Consider the following 24,745-nt stretch of genomic DNA (forward strand, 5'->3'; position numbering starts at 1 on the left):
AAATACTATAATTTATAATATAATTTATAATATTAAAACTATAATCTAAATATTGCATAAATAAAGATGGCTTTGGTTCAATCTTTCATATATTTACTTTTTTAAAATAACGCCTTTCCATTTTTGGATATAACTCCTTTTCAAACAGGCCGGTAGTACGAATGCGAGTGAGGGGAGGGGGGGGGGGGCTCCCCCACCCCACTTTTTGGGAGAATAGTCTTGCTATAGTTTAAATATAAAAATCATTTATTGATTGCTTGGTCCCTTAACATTTTGTTGCAGTATGGTTAAACTCGGGCAAGCCATTGCATTTAAAAAAAGTTTTACCGAAAAATTAGAAAAAGTTTCCCCTCAAGTTAAGGCAGTTTATTTTTTTTTCGGGGGGGGGGGGGGGAGGGGGGGTTGTTTTTTTGTTTGCTTGTCAATTTTATGGGAACCCCCCCCCCCCCCACACACACACACTTTAAAAGCACGGGCCTGTCAAAGACATAATAATGGCCCTTCAAAAGGCATAATAACGCCTTTTTGAAAGGCGTATTAATGCCTTTTAGAAAAGCGTAATAACGCCTTTTTAAAAAGCGTAATAAGGCCTTTTTAAAAGGCAAAATACTGAACGCCTTTTGGAAAGGCGTAATAACGCCTTTTGGAAAAGCGTAATAACGCCTTTTGGAAAAGCGTAATAACGCCTTTTGGAAAGGCGTAATTACGCCTTTATTTGCGTTATTACGCCTTTTTCCGCGTTATTTTTCAAAAGGCGTTAATACGCCTTTTTTCGCGTTAAAACGCCTTTTGAAAAGGCGTTATAACGCCTTTTAATTTTTTTTAACCGTAGTTTGATCCTAATAGGCTTTCGTAGAAAGGGAATTTAAGCCTTTTTTTAATTTTTTATTTATTTTTTTTTTTATTTTGTTTTTTTGCATGTAAAGAAATTTTTTGGGTAGGATTTTTTTTTTGGACTGAGATGGACCCCCCTCCCCCCTGGAAAAAATTCCTGGATCCGCGCCTTCCTCCGATCACACTGTGTGTTCCAACGAATTTCTGGGGAGATCAGCTGAATATAAAATAAAATGTGTGTTAAATTAATATTTCCACAACTACTGTGCCCCTGCACCTATAGCTAAGACCCCCCCCCCCCCCTTATATTTCACGGTCCAAGTGAGCTTTATTTTAAATCTGTAGTATGTAAGAAATTCTTACATAATTTTTTTTCTTCTACCAACAACTCTTTGAGCAGATTTTCATATGACATCGCCTTATTTTTGCAACTCATTATCTGATTATCTCCCTTTGTAAGGGATACTTTGGGGACGTCGAAAATGCAAAAAGTTTATCGTTACTGACATCAAACGACAGACAAACTTCAACTAGAAAAGCTAATTTGAGTCTTTATCTCAGGTTAACTTAAAACTGTGTATTTCTTAATACACAAATCAAGAAAAAGCAGGCCCGTAGGAAGCAATTACGGGGGAGGGGGGGGGACCAAACATTTTCAGTTGGAGGCGCACTATCAACTACCAAAAATTGATTGACAAGCGCAAAAAAGGTCATCAGACGTTATTATTGAGGGGGCACATGCATACAGTCGCTATGTTTTCTATAGTGTTCTATATCGGACACGGCCCCCGTGCCCCCCCCCCCCCGTTTCCTACGGCCATGCCATGAAGAAATAATATATTTTTTTCTTGTTGTACATAGATATACAGTATGGCCCACTTCTTATTGACCTTTGGTCCTGTATTTTTAAAAAATCGCAGATATCCGTAAAGCATGAGCGTGACGGTCAGATTAAAGATCGGGTTCGATATTCTTTCTAAAGCGGAAGTCACCAAGAATATCGGCAGTGGACAGGTGGGAGTGAACAAGTTAAAAGTTCTAAATGAAGTCTTAGACTCTTAATTACCACTACTGAGGTAAGGTTGTTTACTTTTTTCATTGTGTAGGTATTGTTACAGATGAAATGACTGAAAAATGTATCAGTGACCAAAACATGTAGTCTTACATAAACATGATTAAAGTCTTAATTTTGTCACGTATGTATCAGACATTCTGGTGCGTTTTATGTAGTTTTTATCAGCATCTTAGATAAAATCAAGTTCATGTACATCATCATGTTACTGCAAACACCGGAATACCTTATGTGTGTGTGTCAGTGTATTGCTTTGCTTTACTTCTTTTTTCTGTATTTACCCCCAATTCTGCTACTGAATGTCGCACAGTTTATATAGAAAAAGGAACTTGTTTATCTTTGAAAATTTGTACATATTTCTTAGCGTTTAAGTCAGATTTAGCACATGCAAAATACTATTGCTAAATTTCAGATATCATTTTACAGTCATAGATTTTACAGATGTAATTAAGACAAATAACAGTCATTCATATGTTAAATAAGGTTCTCTTAATTGGCAATAAGAGATTGCCAATTCTCAGGAGGTTATGGGGGATTTGCTCCCCCCACCCCACCACCACCACCAGACACTGTCCTTGACTGCTGGGGACTACTGCAGTACCCAGACCCCTTGTCATCTAAAAGCACCCCATCTAATGCAAAATCCTGGATCCACACCAATTTTCCTGGAGATGGCTCGGGCAATCTTAATGAAACTTTACAGAAATGATAATCACCAACTGTAGTTGTTCAGTCAAGGATTCCATATAGTGAATATCTATATATATCTATATATATACTGAGAGAAGCTAAGAGGTTGTTAATTGATGTTTTACTGTAGTATGATCAAGTTTCTGTAGGTCTATTTTAATTGATTTTTTCGTTTATTTTAGCATAGTCAAACATCTGTTTGTCCTTGTAAACAATGGAGGGACAGCTGAACAAGTACACCAATGTAGTGAAAGGCTGGCAGTACCGCTGGTTTGTCATGGATGCAGACTCTGGAATGCTGGAGTATTTTGAGGTGAGTTGTTCATCATGTAGTGAAAGGCTGGCAGTACCGCTGATTGTAATGGATGCAGAGTCCGGAATGCTGGAGTATTTTGAGGTGAGTTGTTCATCATATAGTGAAAGGCTGGCAGTACCGCTGGTTTGTCATGGATGCAGAGTCCGGAATGCTGGAGTATTTTGAGGTGAGTTGTTCATCATGTAGTGAAAGGCTGGCAGTACCGCTGGTTTGTAATGGATGCAGAGTCCGGAATGCTGGAGTATTTTGAGGAGAGTTGTTCATCATGTAGTGAAAGGCTGGCAGTACTGCTGGTTTGTAATGGATGCAGAGTACGGAATCCTGGAGTGTTTTGAGGTGAGTTGTTCATCATGTAGTGAAAGGCTGGCAGTACCGCTGGTTTGTAATGGATGCAGAGTCTGGAATGCTGGAGTATTTTGAGGTGATTTGTTCATCATATAGTGAAAGGCTGGCAGTACCGCTGGTTTGTCATGGATGCAGAGTCCAGAATGCTGGAGTATTTTGAGGTGAGTTGTTCATCATAGATCCAGGTTACTGAAATATTTTGAAATGAATAGCTAGAAAAGGACAAGGAATGCAGAATTGCTCAACATTTTCTCAAAAAAAAAGAGCAATTCCTGATAGAGGAACCCTTAGGAAAGTTTGGTTGTAAATGTTTCAGCTAAAACCCGAGGGTGCTGATATTTAATTACATCAGATTTTTGTGCCAGAGCATGCAGATTTGATGTTAATGTTTAGCTTTCTTGATGTTATTGCCCTCTGTAGCTACTTTTATGAAGAGAAGGTAAAGTTTAGATAACTTAAGGATTATGCTTCATGTTTGTGTCAGCGAGGACTTGCTGTAGACATACTTTTTTCCATATAAGATTTATAAATGCACACAATATGCGGCGGTCACAAATTTTCTGCCGAAAGTTGTCAAAGTTTATTTCAATAATTTAAAAAATTACTTCATTTTTCTTAGAATACAAGAAATCTGTGTAATATTTTCCCTATGGATTAATTTCCAAGGATTGTGATTCCGAGAATTATGGCTCTGTGGGAAAAGAGCCCCTGTCAAAAAAGAAAGAAAAAATGTTAAAAACCTAAAATCATAAATTATAAGTAGATTCTTCATAAAATTATGAAGATGTGTATAATTTTGCAATAAAATTTTATATTTGTGAAAATTATAATTTTCATCCCAACCTAAAATACTTAAGACAGTTAAACTTAAGTCACCCAATGGTATTGGCTTGGTTTTTCTGAACTTTAAATGATTTTTCAAAACAATTTCAAAACGTCTATTAACTGCTAATGCAAGACTGACTTTATAAAGATCATATCCTAACAAGGAAAAAAGAAGAGAAAATGATACACATAAAAAGGAAATAATTTCATTCAAAGGTGTCTTTACTGTATGTGCTTTAGACACATGAAAAGTGCACTTAAAAACCATAATGCATTAAATGGATGGGTGTTGAACTTAACCCAATTACATCTTTACTGATACTGTATCATGGACATTTATAATCACGACTAAGATACATTATTTATGATTTATAATCCTTTATTGATCACATGACAGGTCAACAGTAGACATACACTGTCCAGTATTATTAGGATTGACAGATTTAAATCTTTAGTAAATTCATATTTCTTTCCCTTTTCTAGAAAGAGGAGCACAAGAAACAGAGACCCAGAGGATGTGTCCATCTTGCGGTAATGTCTTAAATTGTTCATCTCACGGTAATGTCTTTAGTTGTCCATCTTGTGGTAATGTCTTTAGTTGTCCATCTTGCGGTAATGTCTTGTCCATCTTGTGGTAATGTCTTTAATTGTCCATCTTGCGGTAATGTCTTTAATTGTCCATCTTGTGGTAATGTCTTTAATTGTCCATCTTGTGGTAATGTCTTTAATTGTTTATCTGGAGGTAATGTCTTTAATTTGTCTATCTAGTGGTAATGTCTTAAATTGTTATTCTCGCGGTAGGCTAATGTCTTTAAGAAAAGTTTATCTTTGGTATTGTCCTACGGTATTAATGTTTTCATCTTGTAGTTATGCGTGTTCTTGAAGTTTTCAAGTCATTGTACTCTTCAATTACAATATAAAATGAATATTCACATTTTGTGGAGGTATTATTTCACAAAGAGCTAAAGGTTAGGGAAACAATACATACATTATTTAGTTGTGTTGGAGTACTTAGCTTTTTTCTGAGTGTTGACATCCTGTGTATACTTACTGATAATGTATTAATAATCATAATAGGTCAGGGCTTAATTACCCTTGTATCCAGGCATAATAAAAGGATTCAAATTGAAAATTGATTCTTTTTTCCCCAAAATTTGTGTAAAAATTCCCAAATGACAAGCACACCAAATTTTTCAGTGTTTTTTATATTTAAAAAACTTGAATTTTGAGATTATATAGATTCATAAAGATTTGAATAGGGAATAAGCCTTAAATCTAACTCCTTATCAACAGTTGAACATAATATAAGACAAAAACATTTCCACGTGTTCCAAGTTTTGTTACTTTTTTGATTTAAAATTTCCAATTGAAAAGGTAGAGGACCCCTTACTAAAAAGGGTCAATCAATCCCTGTAGGATTAGAGATTCTGTTGTATGTTATTACATGTGACTAAAAGCTGAAATTCAGATCAAATTACAAGACTAGTGTAATTCATTTATTGTAGTTCTGTGTGAAACTTGACATATTCTGTGTCTCAGATGCTGATGATGTAATTCCATCATTGGACATGTAAATACATGTAAATAATTAATAAGACATGTAAATAAATAATAATTTAAGACATGTAAAAAAAAAATAAATTATATGGAATTTTTTCATATTTTATTACTATTTTTTCTTATTGAAGAACACCATTATAATGATGTATACAGTATTAACTACATATATAAGATACTGAAACAGTTTTGTATCACTGAGTACAATAAAATCAGAAAGAAAAGGCTACTTACATTATAGTGTAAACTGTGCTAAAAGGGAGAAATCTTGTATAAAGCAAAAAGATTTCTAAGTTCTGTGAAGTTCTTTAGAGAGATGGTGTTAAAAATATATGGCATTTCAGTAAGTAAACATCAAAGCAGTAGTAAATAACTATGGACTTAGCTAAAGTCTTCATATTGTGAATTTGTTCATAAGTACCAGATGAGTACTTATATTACACTTTTTGTGAGTTTAAGGATCATGTAGACCATGTCTGTTTTCGGGGGCCCATGATTTCCCTGTCAGATGAGTGTATACTTTTTTGAGTTCGGAGATAATTGAGACCTTGTATGTTTTAGGGGGCTGTAATTTCCCCATCAGATGAAGATTCACAGACTTTCTCGGTCAGTGCTGCTAACGGCGAAATTTACAGACTTAAAGGTTGGTGTCTGACCTTTGTTTTATAACATACTAGTTATAGCATGTTTCAATGAATTTCCATAATTTCTAGAAAATTTCAAAATGATTTTTTTTATCCGTTTACAGCTGGCAGCACCAAGGAGAGACAACTGTGGATAGACAAACTTCGAACCACCGCGGAATACCACACAAATCACATGACAAGTGTAAGTTACACATGGCTCGTATTAATTAAATGACGACAGGAAAAAAATGAATTCAACATGTTTCTGGTCAGTAGAAAATTGTGGTATATTTTGCACAGGCTGAACAGATGTGAAATTTGTGCCTTATACACATTGTATATAATTCAAAGTCCAGGGTTAGGAAAAATAAGTGACTTAAAAAAACAGCAAAGAAGTTTGTTCAATGGAAAAATTTACAAATTTTGTTTGTGTTTATTAGGGTGGACAGCAAGCTCTTCGTCGTGAGTCTCGGTCTTCCTCGCTCTTAAAGACCATCACAGAAACGGGGTCGACCAGGAGGAGGCCAGACACGGCGTCACAGGACCTCCAACAGAGGGCACATAAAGCCCCTGCCCCCCGCCCACACACACTGGACCCATTCCGAGAGGTCAAGGAGTACATTTCTGAAGCCAACGACTATGCTGTTCATCTCAGGGAAAAAATTGATGTAAGATGCTTTTTAAGTAAAGCAGAGTACAGTTGTACTTCGGTATCTCAAACTCTGATATCTCAAATACCATGGATATGACGAAGTGATTTAGAAGTCCCAACCAATTATTCTTTAAGTATTTTACCCTAGATATCTCGAATCCTCTGATATCTTGAAGTTTTTTCTTGGTCCCATCGAGTTCAAGATAACGAGGTTTGACTGTATATAATTTAAATATTTATTATGGATACAATGACTTTTGTCTTATTCTGACACACCTGCTTTCTAGCACACTGTACCAGCCTGTACTGAGAGTTGTGTGGGGTCCTTAGTCTCAGCTTGTTTTTATTTATTTCAGAGTCTTTCTGTGACAGCAGAGCCCATAGGTGGTCTGGATAAAGTAAGTACTTAGTGGAAACAAATCATATGACAGCAGAACCCATAGGAGGTCTGGATAAAGTAAGTACTTAGTGGAAACAAATCATATGACAGCAGAACCCATAGGAGGTCTGGATAAAGTAAGTACTTAGTGGAAACAAATCATATGACAGCAGAACCCATAGGAGGTCTGGATAAAGTAAGTACTTAGTGGAAACAAATCATATGACAGCAGAACCCATAGGAGGTCTGGATAAAGTAAGTACTTAGTGGAAACAAATCATATGACAGCAGAACCCATAGGAGGTCTGGATAAAGTAAGTACTTAGTGGAAACAAATCATATGACAGCAGAACCCATAGGAGGTCTGGATAAAGTAAGTACTTAGTGGAAACAAATCATATGACAGCAGAACCCATAGGAGGTCTGGATAAAGTAAGTACTAGAGCAGGTCACTGTGTATACAAATCATATGAAAGCAGAGCCTTTAAGAAGTACCTACCAAACATAGAATGTTTATTTAAGACTTAGTGATATATGTCGGCAAAATATCCCAGTTTCTGATTGCTGTCAAACTCTGATTCCCTTACTTTCTTTGTTAACGTAGCATTTGAAATACATGTCTTGTATATGATCCATAATAAACTATTGGTGGTAAGATGTATTAATTGATTTTATTGTGGTTTATTTAAAATCTTTTTCTTTCCAGGACCTGCTCCTATTAAAAGCAACTTCAGCTGCAACCCTCAATAGCCTTGGGCATTGTCTTCAGATGCTTCAACATCAACAGGTAAATTTGTTTATCAATTGCTGGCACCGCCCACTTCCTGTCCATCTCACACATGAGAATGTCTCCCCATCTTACTCTGTTTTAGCTCTAGCTTAGCAAAGTCCTCTATTATTATTTTGTTTTCTACCTTAATCTCCCTCCTGTTAATAATATCTGAACATATTCATATCATGCCTGAATCTTTTGGGCAGTTGTTTGTTACACTTTATTCCTCGCTCGCTCTCTGTCCTTACATTCATGATGTTTAAAGTTAGGTTTACCTGCCCCAGCTTAAAAAAGGCCACAAACCTGGCTTTGAATAAAATAAGTACAACATGTACATTGTATATTTACAAGGTCATACCAATACATAACTACCCCTACCTGCAGAATCAGTTATGATCTTTTGTTTTTGTTCATATTTGAGTTATGTTTTCGTCAGAGTGAAGACGTTATTTTTTTTGATACATTTTAGGGCGGAGCCCCATATGATTGGCATGAATCGTTTACAAGGTTAGTGTGTCGTGATCCTGCTTTTTTTTTTTTATTAGTTCTTATAGTCTATGTTGAGCAATGATACTTTCACATTGATTTTGTTTGAATATCATTTCTTTACTAAATTTATTAGGTTTTATAAAATCCCTGTTTATATGTTGTCACATAATATGCCACCATTTTCTATTACTATAGAAGTCGTATACCAACTAGACGGACATGCAGGCAGTTGGTATCAAATGAAAAAGATATCACTTTATTCTTTCATATGCTTTTATCAAGTATCTTTGGTTTGGCCAGTAAACATGAAATAAATAACATCATTAATATTTCTATAGCTATTTTGCAATGCTTTATAAAGCTGTCTTTGGAAATCATTTACATGCATTTCATTTGCTTTCATTTATGCCATTGAAAAGTTAACAGAATTATACAAACGTAGCAAGTTTTTAATGTTAAAACAGGCGTGCACTTCCCTGCATATGTAAAAGGAGACTTGAATCATTAATTTTTATGCTAAGTACTTGTCTCTTTTTCTGGCACTAACATCTCTCTGACATGTAAATTAGAGATGTTTTAAGGTGCAGATTAAGGATATAAATGATCATTGTTTTAATTTAATCACCAAGTGAAGAATAAAAGCTTTTTTTTGCAGACTTTTGAGCAAGGTCCTATTTATGATGGAATGACTTGACTTAACCATTTATTTCTTCATCCCTATAGCAGTCAAAGACATATCTCAATATCAAGTAGCATAGAGGAGAGGAATGGGAGTTTCTCCTCGGTCACATCTGCCCCAGGACCAATCATCTTCCCCGAGGAGAAACCCGAAGGTCAGAGCTAGGGAATGTCTCAAAATCTGGAAAAAAAAGTTTCAAACCTACATTATATTCAAAATTAATTATATATTGAATTTTGTTGAATCAAAAAATAATATTTCTGAAATCAATAATTAGAATAAATATTGTTATAGTTTACAGTAACATTCAACTAATTTTGGAATGAGTTTTTAAGTCACTTTAGTCACTCAGGTGAGGTTTTGCTATTTTTCTGTCAATGTCTCATGCTGGTTAACTTTTCACTTTTTCATTTTTTTTTTTTCAAAATTATTGGGTCAGTTTCAGACAAACTACTCAGAGAGTATCTTTGGAGATGCAAATTCAAGTGAAAATTAGAAAGGAAAGTAATTGAGAAATAGTAAAAATCGGTGGGATCTTTTAAGAATTTTTTCTTAACCATTGAGCCAGAAACTAGAGCTTATGTGAAAGATTCCTTTTTAAATGAAGATCTAAATTTTCTAAGCTATGCCCCACCCTTGGTGAGAATATGGCCACAAAAGGGGGTTCAAAACTTAAGTAGAGATATTTATGGAGAAAATCAGTACTTAGGCACAGAAGAGGCTAAAATTTTACATATAAACATATTAAAAGAAATAGTTTAATGATTTTCTTTTAAGATCAACAAGACTACCTATTGTCAAACCTATTTGCAACAGTGCAAGCATCTAATCATGTAGTGTAAATTTATGTTTGTTCATGTTATTGGCATTTGGAATAAGTTGGGATAAGTTAGGGCTCTCAGGCTTTATAAATAAATCAAAGCACTAGAGAAGACAAAAGGACAATAAGGGAATTTGATGAAGAAAATTTGCTTTGTGTCTAAGGTGAGCAATTAAGTTCACGGCTCTCTTGTTTTATTCCTAATTAAAAGAATATGACTTTGATATTTTCCTTACCTTTCTTACAGGACCGATTAATCATGAAGATGAGGAAGAAGATGAGAAAGGTTACACAGACGAGGATCTATCAGGGGTGGAGGAACACAAAACAATCATCTTACATCTGTTATCACAACTTAAACTGGGCATGGACTTAACAAAAGTATGACATAACAAAAGTATGACTTAACAAAACTTTGACTTAACAAAACTATGACTTAACAAAACAAATCATTCTACATCTGTTATCACAACTTAAACTGGGGATGGACTTAACAAAAATATGATGATGTCTTCTCACTTTTCAAGTACACTATGGTAGATCTTTTTGTATGTGTTTGTTTTGACTGGATTTGTTCACTTTCAGGTGGTGCTTCCAACCTTTATTCTGGAGAGGCGTTCTCTTCTGGAAATGTTTGCAGACTGCATGGCCCACCCAGACATGTTCTTAAAGTAAGATGCTTTTACATTTATCAATATATTTTCTCCTTGGATTGTAATCATCATATCTCTGTCAGAACTCACCAATTTGACGTGGACTTATTTTGGTAAGACATTAAGATATATTTCCTATGACTTATATTCTACACGTATTGTTTATGTTACTCTACAGAATACCTGATCTCCCTGACCCCGAGTCCAGAATGCTGGCTGTGATAGAGTGGTACCTGACCTCATTTCACGCTGCCAGACAGGTGAAACACTGATACGCAATACATAAAAATTCGTTAACTTACATGTAAATCATAAATGTTTCAAGTTTATATTTTTTTGAAAAATACCACTAAATACAATTATTATATGAGGAAAGAATACAACACTACCAGGTATATGTGTGCATGCATGATATACTTTTAATTTGGATGAAATCTGTTATGGTTTTACAAATTGATATAGAAAAGTCATTTTGTTATACCCCACATTTGATTGGATTATGTTATTAAAAGTCATCATTTCATACTTCTGTCATAGGGATCTGTTGCTAAGAAGCCCTACAACCCAATCATTGGGGAGACATTCCATTGTTCCTGGAAGATTCCTAAGAAATCACAGAACATATCAAACAATAGTCAACTGGAGAGCTCTGTTGATGGGGTCACAGGGTCAAATGGAATAGATGGGTCACAGCCTAATGGTACTGATGGGGACTTAAAGCTGGTCTACTGTGCTGAACAGGTGTCCCATCATCCTCCTAGTAAGTCTGCTAGATTTCAGAACATCCAGTAAGTCAGTTAGATTCCTATCAATTTCCCAGTAAGTCTGTTAGATTTGTTTCAGTGTCCAAGTAAGTCTATTAGATTTCAGTCCTAATAAGTCTATTAGATTTAGGTCAGTCTCCCAGTAAGTCTTTTAAATTTCTGTCAATCTTGCAATATGTCCATCAGATTGCATTAGATTTCTGTCAATCTTGCAATAAGTCCATCAGATTGCATTAGATTTCTGTCAATCTTGCAATAAGTCCATCAGATTGCATTAGATTTCTATCAATCTCGCAATAAGTCAGTAGCCCTTTTCACAAAAAATCTTATGACTAAGACAAAAAAATTTCCCATTTTCTAACAAGTACTTGTATTTAAGTTGTAGTAGGTCACAAAAAATCTGACTATTTTTATTACATTAGATAACATAGTCAGTCATATTTTAGGAAAAAATAAATATCTTTATTAAAATATATCAGAGTTGTCAAATTTTTATCTTAGTTGTAAGTTTTTTTGTGAAAAGGGCTCACAGATCTCTGTCAGTCATGGACATTGATTGATGTATGGTTTGATAGCACCAGATATAATCCAAACCTCTACCTCCTGCAATATATGGTAGCATTACCATAAATTCCAGAAAGTAGTCAGTTTATAGTTCCTTATCTATACATTTGGAATGTACTTGTTTATAAATGATGTCAAATTAATCTCATCTTGTCTAAATATCTGCAACAGAAACAAATGTAATCTTGTAAAATTTGAAAAGTGATACATGTATATATGAGGGGTTTTTTTTCATTTCAGTCTCTGCCTTTTACTTTGAGTGTCCCGAAAAACAAATGTGTATGAATGCTTCCATTTACACCAAATCCAGGTTTTACGGCATGTCTATCGGAGTTAATCTGATAGGGAAAGGTATGTATATAGTGTTAATATCCACAAATTGTACCCAGTATCTGAACATATTTAAATAGAAACCATCTATAAAAACCCACCCTCAACGTTTTTTTTTTTTTTTGATATTAAAAAAATATTATAGTGAAGATTTAACATCATTGCAGCCTTTTTTGAGTGACCTTTGAACTGTCCATCTATTGCTTATTGCTGACGTGACCATGTATTTCAGTAAGTCTAAGATTACTACAGCATGGCGAGGAGTACGTTTTTGGGATGCCTAGTGCCTACGCCCGCTCAATCCTGACTGTCCCCTGGGCAGAAATGGGAGACAAAATTTCTATCTCTTGTGCCAAAACTGGATACTCAGCAGCTGTCACTTTTCACACCAAGGTAACCTTTAAGTGAAACACACTTTTAATATTATACAGTATTTGTTTTTAAATTATCCCGGTCATACTGTATAATAACATTTTTTAAAAAAATTTCCTTAGCTTTATACGAAAGACTTATGAGGTGCTTTGACAAATTTACAATGTAAGATATATATGTAAGATGCTGTATATGTTTGTGACTTTGCAGCCATTTTATGGAGGAAAACTTCACCGAGTGTCTGCAGAAGTGAAGGACAACTCAGGGGAGATAATCTGTCGCATCCAGGGAGAATGGAACAGTCAGCTGGAGTTCACATATAAAGATGTAGGACTGGATTCAAAAACTAAAATTGAATTCTTGTCTTACTTGTATTTGATCTTTGCATGTCAAAGTAGGGGACAACAATATTTATTTCCTATGTAGCTTGTAACATGAGCTTTGATTGGTTACAAAGTCTCGTGTAAATTTACGTACACCCGACTTGAGTGGGGGGTAAAAAATGTGATGTCGCAATGCATAATTTATGATAAAAAGCAAATAAAATGACGTCACGATGCATTGTCGGACGTAGTAAATCTTATCGATAGCTTGAAACACAGTTGATTGGACTTGTTTACAAAGAATTCATTTGGTAACATGGGAAATAAATTTGTTATCCAGGTCCAATCAAGGGTGTACGGGGATTTGCCCCGGGTTGTATTCCATACACCCTTCGACCTTCAGCCTCAGGGTGTATGGAATAAACCCTTGATTGGACCTGGATAATTAATAGTCTACATGTTTTTGTACTGTTAAAGCATTTGATACGAACACTGATATTGCGAATTCATGGATATAGCAAAGCAGGCCTCTAAGTGGCCTCTAAAATTTAGGCACCAGCTGGTGCCTTATCAAAAAAATTTAGTCGCCAATGCAAATTTTTAGTCGCCAGGCAATTTTTCTAGGGCACCAACTTTAAAAGTAAATAGAGTATAGGGACCCATGATGTGCCTAAGAAAAAATGACATGCCCATTGCTAAAAATAATTTCCTCTTCTTTTAAATTTCTTTTCGCTTTTTTCAGAAAAAATTATTTAAAAATGTGAAAATTTCTGGAATTCGACGATCGCCAAGTCAATTTAAAATGGTTGCCAATTTGGCAACTTATGGAAAAATTTTAGGCGCCATGGCGACTAAACTAGTTGCCAATTAGAGCCCTGCAAAGTTTTCTTGGATCCCCAGCTTTATACATTTTATGAATTCCTTAAATGGATATAATGAAATATGGATATTTGAAAGTAATTTCACAGGACCCAGTGACTTTATTTAGTTTTACTCTATTGATCTTTTAATGTCAAACAGTGAATTTCCAGAGGGCATTCAATTTTGTACTTTTGTAACTATGCATGAACATCAGAGTGTTTAACATGGAAAAAATACTTGTAGGTGAATTATGTACTTGACAATATGTTCTTTAATTTCTGTGATTGTAGGGTTCAAAGAAAACCATTGATGTTAAGGACATTCCTATCAGAAAGAAGCGAGTTCGGCCGGTGAAGTTACAAGGAGACTTTGAATCTCGTCGTCTCTGGCAGCATGTAACAAACGCACTCAAAGTGCATGATGTCAACACAGCATCAGAGCACAAGAGAGTGGTAAGATTCAGTTTTAACAAATGAGCATCAATTGTTGTCCATGTGTGTACAGTGCACAGTATATTAAGATACTTCTCATGAAGTCATTATGAAGATTTTATGTACAGAGTATTCACATTAGATATTAAGTATAACTAAATATTACTGTCCATTTTATTTTCAGCTGGAGGAGAGACAGAGAGAGGGAGAGAGACATCGAAAAGAAACAGGAACGCCATTCCCCACTAAGGTTACTGTTACTGAAATTATCAGTTCTTGTTAACAGTTGCTAATGCTGTGTAGCAATTTTTATGCCCCGCCATGAATATGGCCGGGGCATATAGTGTTTGTCATGTCCGTCTTCCGTCCTTCTGTCCTTCCGTCCTTCCGTCTGTCCTTCCGTCACACTTTGCGTTTAGCTCTGTTCAAAGCTCAGTTTCAAAGAAACTATCCAAGATATTTTTATCAAACTTCATATGCTGATAGATATTGATGAGGGCTATGCAACTGCATCAACATTTTTTGACCTTGACCTTTCCTTTGACCTCACTTTTCTTAAATTAGTGTTTAGCTCAGTTTTAAAGATACCATTCAAGATAGTGTAATCAAACTTCATATGTTGATACATACTGATGTAAGCTATTCAATTGCATCAACATTTTTTTGACCTTGACCTTTATTTTGACCTTGACCTCACTTTTCTTAAATTAATGTTTAGCTCTGTTTTAATGAAACCATTCAAGATATTTTTAACAAACTTCATATGCTGATACATACTGATGAGAGCTATTCAACTGCATCAATATTTTTTACCTTGACCTTTCCTTTGACCTTGACCTCACTTTTCTTAAATAAGTTTTTAGCTCAGTTTTAAAGATACCATTCAAGATAGTGTTATCAAACTTCATATGCTGATACATACTGATGAGAGCTATTCAACTGCATCAACATTTTTTGACCTTGAGCTTTCCTTTGACCTTGACCTCACTTTTCTTAAATTAGTGTCAAACTTCATATGCTGATACATACTGATGAGAGCTATTCAACTGCATCAATATTTTTTGACCTTGACCTTTCCTTTGACCTTGACCTCACTTTTCTTAAATTAGTGTTTAGCTCAGTTTTAAAGAAACCATTCATAATATTTTCATCAAACTTCATATGCTAATACATACTGATGTAACCTTTTCAACTGCATCAACATTTTTTGACCTTGACCTTTCCTTTGACCTTGACCTCACTTTTCTTAAATTAGTGTCAAACTTCATATGCTGATACATACTGATGAGAGCTATTCAACTGCATCAATATTTTTTGACCTTGACCTTTCCTTTGACCTTGACCTCACTTTTCTTAAATTAGTGTTTAGCTCAGTTTTAAAGAAATCATTCATAATATTTTCATCAAACTTCATATGCTAATACATACTGATGTAACCTTTTCAACTACATCAACATTTTTTGATCTTGACCTTTCCTTTGATCTTGACCTCACTTTTCTTAAATTAGTTTCTGAATCAAACGTCATATGCTGATACATACTGATGTAAGCTATTCAACTGCAGCAATATTTTTTGACCTTGACCTTTCCTTTGACCTTGACCTCACTTTTCTCAATTTGTGTTAAAATGTTGCATTACTAATATACCCTTGGCGGGGCATTCATGTCCTATGGACATATTTCTAGTTTAAGTTTTAATTGGCATTCATTAGCCTTTATATATATACAGTAAATTTCTTAAATTTTTTTTAGATTTTTGATAGTACAGTTGCATGTATATGTCCATAATCATTGTTTTCAGTCGTTTCCGTTTCTTACATCCAGGTCAATATAGAATATAACTGTCACAGTTAATATTAATCATTTTTTACAGTTCTTCCATAAAGAAGATGATGGATGGTTGTTTAATACCCCATTACAGAAGGGCGACACAAAGGGAACAATATAGAGAGATGTGTCAAGCTATTCGTGATGAGGGGATGTGAAGAATCTACAAGAGGGGGTGTATGATACAGAGATCTGGGAGTATTGTCTTTAAGCCTGTGATATTCAAGTGCTATCAAACTTATTGTGATAAACTTTTTTTTCAGGAAGCATTATTCAAGTTCATCTTCTAGCAATATACACAGTGATGTGTTCTGAACAAGTTTTAATTTGAATTTTTGATTATTTATGTACTTACTTGTACCATGTACATGTATGCTTTATAAATTCATAAAAATAAAGAGAAAACTGTACAGTCTTTGAAAGTTTATAGAAAATAAGGGGGGAATGAGTGTCAGATTAAAATAATGTTTGAACATGGAGATCCATCAGCACACTTGTAAAGTATTACGAGTGAGTCATATACCAAGACTAATTGTAAAATCATACATGTAACTTGTGGATATTTTATTAGGTCATTTGAGTCAATAGCTCTGCAATGTACATCGGTCATAAACTTTTAAACACTTTTAAGCTTCTCTGGAATGGGCTAACCAGTTTCAAAATTTTCTTCTTTACTCCTGGACATCAAGCAGTCAAACTGTTGGCCTAATTATAATAAGCAATGAGCCCTTTACCAAGAACTGAAATTCATGACCCCCTGGGTTCAGAGTTCAGGCCTTCATATTGGGATAAATTGGTCATACATGTAAATCTTGATGGCTTGAACTTCATTCTCGAGAAGTTCTTGATCACTCGAAGTTAATTTTGTACAGAATTTTGGCCCGGGTTGAAAACTTAGCCAAGGGGTCTTTTCAACGTTGAATATCGACACCATCAGCATTGAATTCAGACCCTAGCCTGTTGAAAATTAAGCCAGATGTTGAATTTTTGATTATAAACAACATAAAAACATGTATAAGATAAATTGACGTTTAAGGGTATGATTTATTCATTCAAAATTTTCACAAGTATATACTTATATTTCACCATGTCCAGGAACTGGGTGAGGGAAAGGAGGCACAGGGTGACTGTTGTCCTTAAAACATGCGATCATATCATATACAATAGGACAAAAAGCTAAAGAATGTCACTGATCTTTTTTGTGTCTTTTTTTTGCTTGTCAATGAATTTTTGTTCAATTGCTCTCCCCTAAAAAAACAAAAACTAAAAAATGAATTTTCTTCCTACTTAGCTGTTCACTGAATACATTTTTATTCTTTAGATTAACGTGAATACTGATACATGTTCAATTCGAAATGGTCAATTTATACTTAACATGTAGCACGGTGTAAGGTTTTCTAAAGATCTATCGCAAAAATATACATTATTTTACTTTAATATCTTTTCGAATTGTGCAAAGAAGGCTTTAATATGCTATATATATATATATATATATTTATTGGTTAAGGACACACGCAAGGTTGTTTGAACTTTATTGTTTTTTTTCCCTGGAGTTGAAGAGTTCCAATATTTGAAGGAACTGAGTGCAACATTTTAATGTCTATATTTGGTGCTGTACACTTAATTCCTCTGAAAGAAGTTTGGATAGACAAAACCACTAGAATATATGTTTAGTAATTTTTGTATATTTTTCTTTGAATTATACAAGAATTTTTATCAATTGATATCTTTACAAAATCCCTGGTAATGCATGCTGATTTTTTGTCTACGAACATCTGATGGCGCTATAATCTTAAATTAAGAATATCTTGAAAAATTATCAGTAGGTAAGGTACGTTGCGTATGTCCTTAACGTAGAGTTCACTGGGCACAACCAAGTTCTAAGAGTACTCGGTGTCTCACCCTTATTCAGGATTACTGCACCTCGTATCTCCCAATCCCCTGGTTTACTTTTCATTAGTGCTACTACTTCAACCCTAGCCTTTCAAACTTCTCTCACTATGGTCGACGAAGTCGAGATGAGTTATGCTATACCCCCAGAATCTGCGTCCCGGTTAAAGTTTTAGGAGCAGATCAATTCCCAAGTACCTATAAGCCCTACCTAGACTAAACTTGCATGGATGTTGCATCTAGGGATGGACACTACCACACTTGCTTCAGCTGCTGGATCTTACCCAAATTTTCCAGCTGAGTGACCAGGTTAAAGTTTTTGGAGAAGGTCCATTCCCAAGTAACTATAAACTCTACCTTTACCAAACTTGCATGATGCATCTAGGGATGTACACTAACAAATCTGCTTCGAATGCTGGATCTGACCTAAATTTTCCACATGAGTGAATTTAGCCATATTTTAACCAAATTAGCTTGGATTATGTATCTAGGGATGGACACTTCCAGACTTGATTTGGATTCTGAATCTGACCTACATTTTCCAGGGAAGTGACCAGGTATAATGTTTTTGGAGAAGATATATAATATTATGGTCTGCTATGATTAAACTTGCATAGATGGTGCATCTAAGGATGAAAACTTCCAGACTTGCTTTGTATGATTGAACTGATCAAAATTTTCTTGATTATTAAACAGGTTAAAAGTTTTTTGAGCAGGTCCATTTCCAAGTAACTATAAGTCCTACTTAAACCAAACTTGCATGGATATTGATCTTGGGATGTAACTAACTAGAAAAAAAAATATGATGTGAGATTTGTCTTACTTACAGATAACATTCGCCGAAGTGAACTTCGTAATCTTTGATTACCTATGTTTTCATACTGAATTGACTGCGTATTTCTGCCTTTGCCCGATCGTGACAAAGGACACGCGGTGGGTGTGGCCTCTCAACAGGGTAAGCTTACTCCTTCATGGCATCTGATCCCACCTCTGATGTTTTAAAAGTTTTCTCACAGTTTGTTTTGTTTTATTGGACTCTTCACGTGATTACTGTTCGTTGTCTTCACTTTTCATGGAGAATTGAAGTCATCTCGTTTGTCATACAGTATTTAGTTTTTAGTTGGCCATTATCGTTTATAATCAGCAAATGATCAGTAAAGCAGTCAAAAGATGAAACATATGTTGTGGACTCTTTGATGTCTTTTATTTTGAGTTCACTGGGATATATCGACTCAACATATGAATGAAAGTAATTAATGTTAATTGATAAAACCTCGTCGATATATCTGAATGTTGAGTTAATTAAAGCCAGTGGCAGGATTTTTCTTGTTTTCATGGAGAAGTATTTGAATAAAGTCTGTCTGATTCACATGATTATAAAAACTGGTCTTTTAACATGTTTAATAAAGGAGCACAATTAGTGCCCATCGAAATTCCAACAGACTGTTGGAAAACATGGTCTCCAAAGACTACACAGATCTTGTGAAGAAAATAAGGCACATTTCTAACATCTACTTCAGAGTACAGAGTACTTGTTTGTAGAATCAGACTGTTTTTACAAAATTAATTGTATAATGACTAGTCACAAAATAGGAAAATTCCCGAGTTCCGTTTTTCTTGAAGAAGCCATTCTATGATATCAAAACACCTTATCTTTAATTTATTGTATGGAATGGCTATATAAAGTGTTGAAAAATAATAAGATGTGGTGTTTCTGACGGGGGAAAATTTGTGATTTTAAATGTATTAGATAAGATAAATATAAAAGTTCATCAGAGATTTTAAAATCTATAATTTATATGATGAACACAATTTCGTAAATAGTTGAAACATAGTGCGTCTTGAGCTTCTCTTTCACAGCAGTAAATATTTTTGTGAGAAGTAAAAATAAGGGATTGGTAGAGTATTTGCTGGAACCTGCATGTATCTTGTTTGTAAAGACTTTCCTAAAGTAAAAGAACCCAGCATAGATACAATAAATCGAATTCACTTTCGTGACTCACTGGAAAATAAAGACCATTTAAAGACTGAAGCGTGTTTCTGAGGACTTTCATCCTTTGAGAGTGAACATTGGAGTATAAGTTGGATTTCCCCAAAAAAAGATCCATTCTAGCAGATCTCTAACTAGATGTCCTTGAGATGTTTAGGTAAATCAAAGTTGTGCATGGATATGAGTTCTACTGTTTTTACAGATCTATATCGCAATCAATTGATTAAAATGTGGGTTTTAAATACATACAGATAAATACTGTAAAACTGGTTATTTTTGTCGTACAATTTTGCTGCTCTATGACATACATGTATATATATATATATATATATATATATATATATATATATATATATATATATATATATATATATATATATATATATATATATATATATATATATATATATATATATATATATATATGTATGTATGTATATATATATATATATATATATATATATATATATATATATATATATATATATATATATATATATATATATATATATATATATATACAGCTGTATAATCGATACAGGAAAAAATTCCACATCTCGTCCCACTTTTGGGGGAAAAAAAATAAACTCATGCATTTATTTCCCTAAGCGACAGTTAACAATGAGCTGTATTTAACATAATAGACACCTGAAAGTGGGGAGGGGGATGTCCTTTAGATTATCATTTAGTACACATGTAGTTCATCTCTGATATTTACATTTGTCAAAGATGACCATGAAATAAGATATAAGATGTACTGAACAACAACTGTATTTTCGGGATGCTATATAGGTTTCCTGATTTCAGCTCGATCTTATTAGTATGCTAGAAGAAATTCAAATTCTGAAACTGATATACGTATACGTACATGTCTTGTAGTTTTTGGAAAGTGCTATTGCTTAAAATTTCAGGTAATTGTGCTTAGATTGAAATAAGTATGACCTTTTCCACTATTTTATGACTTTGTTAAGTACGCTCTCGATTTCGGGAAAGTAGCAGGTTTTCAAGATCAGAAATATTTTCTTTCTATATATTCAAAATATGGTCAGGATCTATTAAGTATATGCCCTTGCGAAAAAGCGATTTGATGATGCACCTCGATGATAAAATGCTAATCCTGTACAGAGAACCCTAACCCTGTGACCGATCGAGAGGGGATGCTAACTCCTCAATGGCACCTGAACACATCTCTATGTTTTTAGAAGTGGGTGTTTGCTCTGCTCCCCATTTGTATTGTTTCAATGGACTTCTTGAGCTTGAATACTGTTCGTTATCTCCATATTTCAGATTAACATTTTTATCTTTCAAAGAGTTATCACAAAGAAAACATTTGGAAATGTATATTTTGTAAAATATATGTCTTGACTGTACTTTAAACCCTAAAATGTGTAATCATTATTGAATAATAAACAGTTATTTTGTTTATAAGTGTATTCAGTACAATATTGCAAAAACTTGACTTTGAAATGCTCAAGTTTACAGGACAGTGGGTAGAAGTACTCTCTCAGAATTTGTATGTGTGTATATAACAGACTAATTATAACAGAATGAGTAATAGCGATTAAGCTAAATATTTTGTGAAAATTCACGAGAGTAGAATGTCTCAAAATGATCTTTGCTTGAAATGGCAGTGTAATTCCTTCGCTTTGATATAAAGTACGATGATGGGAAGGCTGATTGATTGATTGTATGTTGTTTTACGTCCCATTCGAGAATTTTTCACTCATATAGAGACGTCACCATATACCGGTGAAGGGCTTCAAATTTTGACCTTTACTCGGCACTTAGGGCCATTGAGCAGTGAGGGACCTTTTTCGTGCCAGCACCTACTGCGACACGGGACCTCGGTTTATACGGTCTCATCCGAAGTACCGGTCTCCACGTCCCACAGTGGGATTCTAACCCGCGACGTAAGGATCAACTCCTTAATCCTCGACTCTAACCACTGCGCCACGCGGGCGACATGATAGGAAGAAAATACCCTCACCCTCAAATGTGTTTGCAAGTTGAAATTCTCATGAAATATTTCGTATACTAATGATACTAAAGCTCGTTCCAAGCACTTTTCAGGTACATTAGGACACATTAAGTTAATTTATTTCTATGACAAAATGTAAATAGACATAAATGTGCAACACTTCGTGATCAACCGGTTCATATGATATCGCAGAAATGTGTTGATTTGTAGATGAGAGATCCCTTTGTGCAAATTGTCTTTACGTTCATAACCTACATATTGAAATCAAATCCGAGGCTGGAAAAGTAATGATATGTTATGAATGCAATTTAATACTTCGGGAAGCCTTAAGAAAGCTGCGTTGTCATAACCATGACTTTGTAAAAGAGAAACATTTAAAGCTTTAAATGACATTATTTTATTATATGACAGGGAGTGTCTAATACACCCTTCAAGGTCATTTGGAAATGAACACTTGAAAAACTAAATGAAATTTTGTCTAAATTGTTAGAAAATATAAAAGAGAAACTTAAATTTAATAAAATCTTGCTTATAACAAAACTGCTTTTGTAATAATGTCACAGTGAAAAACCCCTGTTTTCCATTATTACTCGGTGACCATCTATGAAATCCAAAGGGAATGATATACGTAGATATGGTTTCTTGTTTTTAAGGTAGAAAAAGTAGAAGGTAGAAGAAGTTATATATAATAAAGTATATCAATGCACAAAATGCAAGTACGGTCATATTATTTGATGTTTATTATATGTATTTGATGATTTTTAGTTCCCCTGAATTGTATAACCATATCCACAACCTCCCCTCACTGTCCAAACTCAATCCAACAGGAAAATGTAGTCCACAATTATCCACACATCTCAAGAACTGTCCATTCTGATCAAGGATGTGTAGACAGTCGTTGAGTGGATCAGTCACAATGATGTGGCCCATGGAGTCTGTCACTAATTGGTTAGGACAGAATGATTTCTTTCCCCCAGGACGTTTATCATTGTATCTGAATCTAACTTTTCCTGTCCTGTCCACCACTACAACCTTGTCAGCATTTAGATCAGAGGCCACTATGTCTCCATTGTTGTTCTCCACTACATACACTAAATACTCTCCTCCTTGATAGATTGGATGACCATGTTCATCTTTATCTATTTCCTGTGTCACTCTCTGTCCCTGATAACAGGTTATTTTATAATAATTCTTATCAACAGTACACATTCCAACTAAGATATTTCCTGACTTGGTACAACACAGTTCTCTTGGACGCCAGCCCTTTGGTGTAGTGATCAGTGTCTTTATCTTCCTGTCCCTGACAATGTTCACAGTTCTGTTGTGGGCATCGCTATATATCAGTTCTCCCTGTCTGGTCACTGTTATGTCAGCAGGAAATGTCTTACATGTACTGGTGACAGTGTTTTGCACAGCTCCATGTATGTCAACACATGTTATCATTTTTTTCTCTCCACTAATCCAAGCTTTGTCTGATCCTACACAGGCCACCCTACATAAGTTTTCAATATTTGTTGGAATGTTTGCAATAACTTTGACTTCTTTTAATAATTCCTTAACAAACATATTGGAGTCTTTATCTGTCAGACTGAATACTGTTGTCTGATTCAGTGAAGCCTTGCATTCTCCAAATTCTATACTATATTCTCGCCCTTGGACTGTGTTTGTTTTAAGAGAAGGCAATGATAAATCAGGTATTTGTGGAATGTTCTTAAATTCCATTAGTTTGGATTTATAGTTGTTGACATCAGATACTTTGTTTGACTTCAGGATTTCTCTGTTATTTCGAACAGTTAAGATCATACTGGAATTCTGACTTCTGAGTTTGGACTGGCATGATTTTAGAGTTGTAATATGATGGTCTCTAAGGGACTGGATCACTGATTCAAGACTGTTAAAGATGTTGTCCACCTCTATATGCCATTGTTTTCTTTGAGTTTTAACTTGTTTCTCTAGTTGTATAAAGTGGGCCATAGATCTTGAAATTCTGTTTTCAGCTTCTGCATCCTTTGCTCTATTTTTGGGAATAATTGCCTCAATTTCATCTGTTTCTTTTTTTATTTTTTCTCTCAGTCTGGTAATGATGGTTGTCATATCCTCAGACTCATGGCCTCTATGTAGACCAGTGAGACATTTGATGCAGACGGGGACATCACACTGTTGACAGTGTCCTTCACATCTCTGGTGGGAATGAAATGTACACTGAGGGAAAACAAGCTGTACTGTACGCTTTGTAAAAGGAACAATGTCATGCGTCAAGGATTTGAGGCTCGTGACATGTTTGTTGATGCAGTCTTCACACAGATCTACTTGGCAGCTGTTACAAAATTGTTGGACAGCTTTGTCACAAAAATCACAGATTATGATCTCCTGTCCTTGGGTCGTGGTATTTGCCATGTTATTATCAAATACTGTCCATACCTGTGGAAAAAATAACATGCAAATGGTAACTTAATAAGTGACAAAGTGACTTATTTTTTATGTATCATTGGACATAAACTATGAAATATTTTCAGAATCATATCTGAAAGATTTCTACTAATTGTAGTGTTTGCCGTATATCCGTAAAGGGGTAATAAGTTTTATGGAGCCTAAGGAGTGGATAAATCACCAAAACTCAAGCAATGTTTGTCACATTGTAGTCCATTTTCATCCATCGTCATTTTATCATCTGTCAATGATGATTTCACATTCGCCAGAAATACT

The 24,745-nt window shown here is 34.7% G+C and overlaps 2 protein-coding genes across 5 annotated transcripts; one reads left to right on the forward strand and one right to left on the reverse strand.

Annotated features, from left to right (window-relative positions):
* Positions 1-1,824: 1,824 nt before the first annotated feature.
* LOC133186800 (oxysterol-binding protein-related protein 11-like) lies at positions 1,825-16,561 on the forward strand. Of its 4 annotated transcripts, none has more exons than XM_061322126.1 (21): positions 1,825-1,910; positions 2,779-2,909; positions 4,566-4,613; positions 6,201-6,282; positions 6,388-6,467; positions 6,706-6,933; positions 7,274-7,315; positions 8,003-8,083; positions 8,538-8,575; positions 8,753-8,785; positions 9,281-9,390; positions 10,304-10,437; positions 10,642-10,727; positions 10,888-10,969; positions 11,247-11,469; positions 12,278-12,388; positions 12,600-12,760; positions 12,950-13,066; positions 14,214-14,375; positions 14,539-14,604; positions 16,228-16,561. In XM_061322126.1, the coding sequence occupies exons 2-21, from the start codon at positions 2,811-2,813 to the stop codon at positions 16,300-16,302; spliced, it is 2,058 nt and encodes a 685-aa protein (XP_061178110.1). In that variant the 5' UTR covers positions 1,825-1,910; positions 2,779-2,810; the 3' UTR covers positions 16,303-16,561. The 4 variants fall into 4 exon arrangements, with proteins under 4 accessions (XP_061178110.1, XP_061178109.1, XP_061178111.1 ...); XM_061322125.1 differs by having other exon boundaries at positions 2,784-2,909; XM_061322127.1 differs by lacking the exon at positions 8,753-8,785 and having other exon boundaries at positions 2,784-2,909.
* Positions 16,562-22,780: 6,219 nt separating this feature from the next.
* On the reverse strand, positions 22,781-24,436 carry LOC133186521 (E3 ubiquitin-protein ligase Midline-1-like). The gene has a single exon (XM_061321755.1). The coding sequence runs from the start codon at positions 24,434-24,436 to the stop codon at positions 22,781-22,783; it is 1,656 nt and encodes a 551-aa protein (XP_061177739.1).
* Between the last annotated feature and the right edge of the window lie 309 nt (positions 24,437-24,745).

The sequence above is a fragment of the Saccostrea echinata genome, unplaced genomic scaffold, assembly GCF_033153115.1.
Source record: "Saccostrea echinata isolate AGI-Se365-2 ecotype Australia unplaced genomic scaffold, CSIRO_AGI_Sech_v1 ptg000014l, whole genome shotgun sequence".
NCBI classification, from domain to species: Eukaryota; Metazoa; Mollusca; class Bivalvia; order Ostreida; family Ostreidae; genus Saccostrea; species Saccostrea echinata.

Excerpts from the sequence above, each read along its gene's own strand:
- LOC133186800 (XM_061322126.1), top strand. The coding sequence starts at position 2,811 with ATGGAGGGACAGCTGAACAAGTACACCAATGTAGTGAAAGGCTGGCAG. Across the intron at positions 9,391-10,303 it reads CCCCGAGGAGAAACCCGAAG|GACCGATTAATCATGAAGAT; the intron begins GTCAGAGCTAGG and ends CCTTTCTTACAG. Across the intron at positions 14,376-14,538 it reads CATCAGAGCACAAGAGAGTG|CTGGAGGAGAGACAGAGAGA; the intron begins GTAAGATTCAGT and ends TTTTATTTTCAG.
- LOC133186521 (XM_061321755.1), bottom strand. The coding sequence starts at position 24,436 with ATGGCAAATACCACGACCCAAGGACAGGAGATCATAATCTGTGATTTT.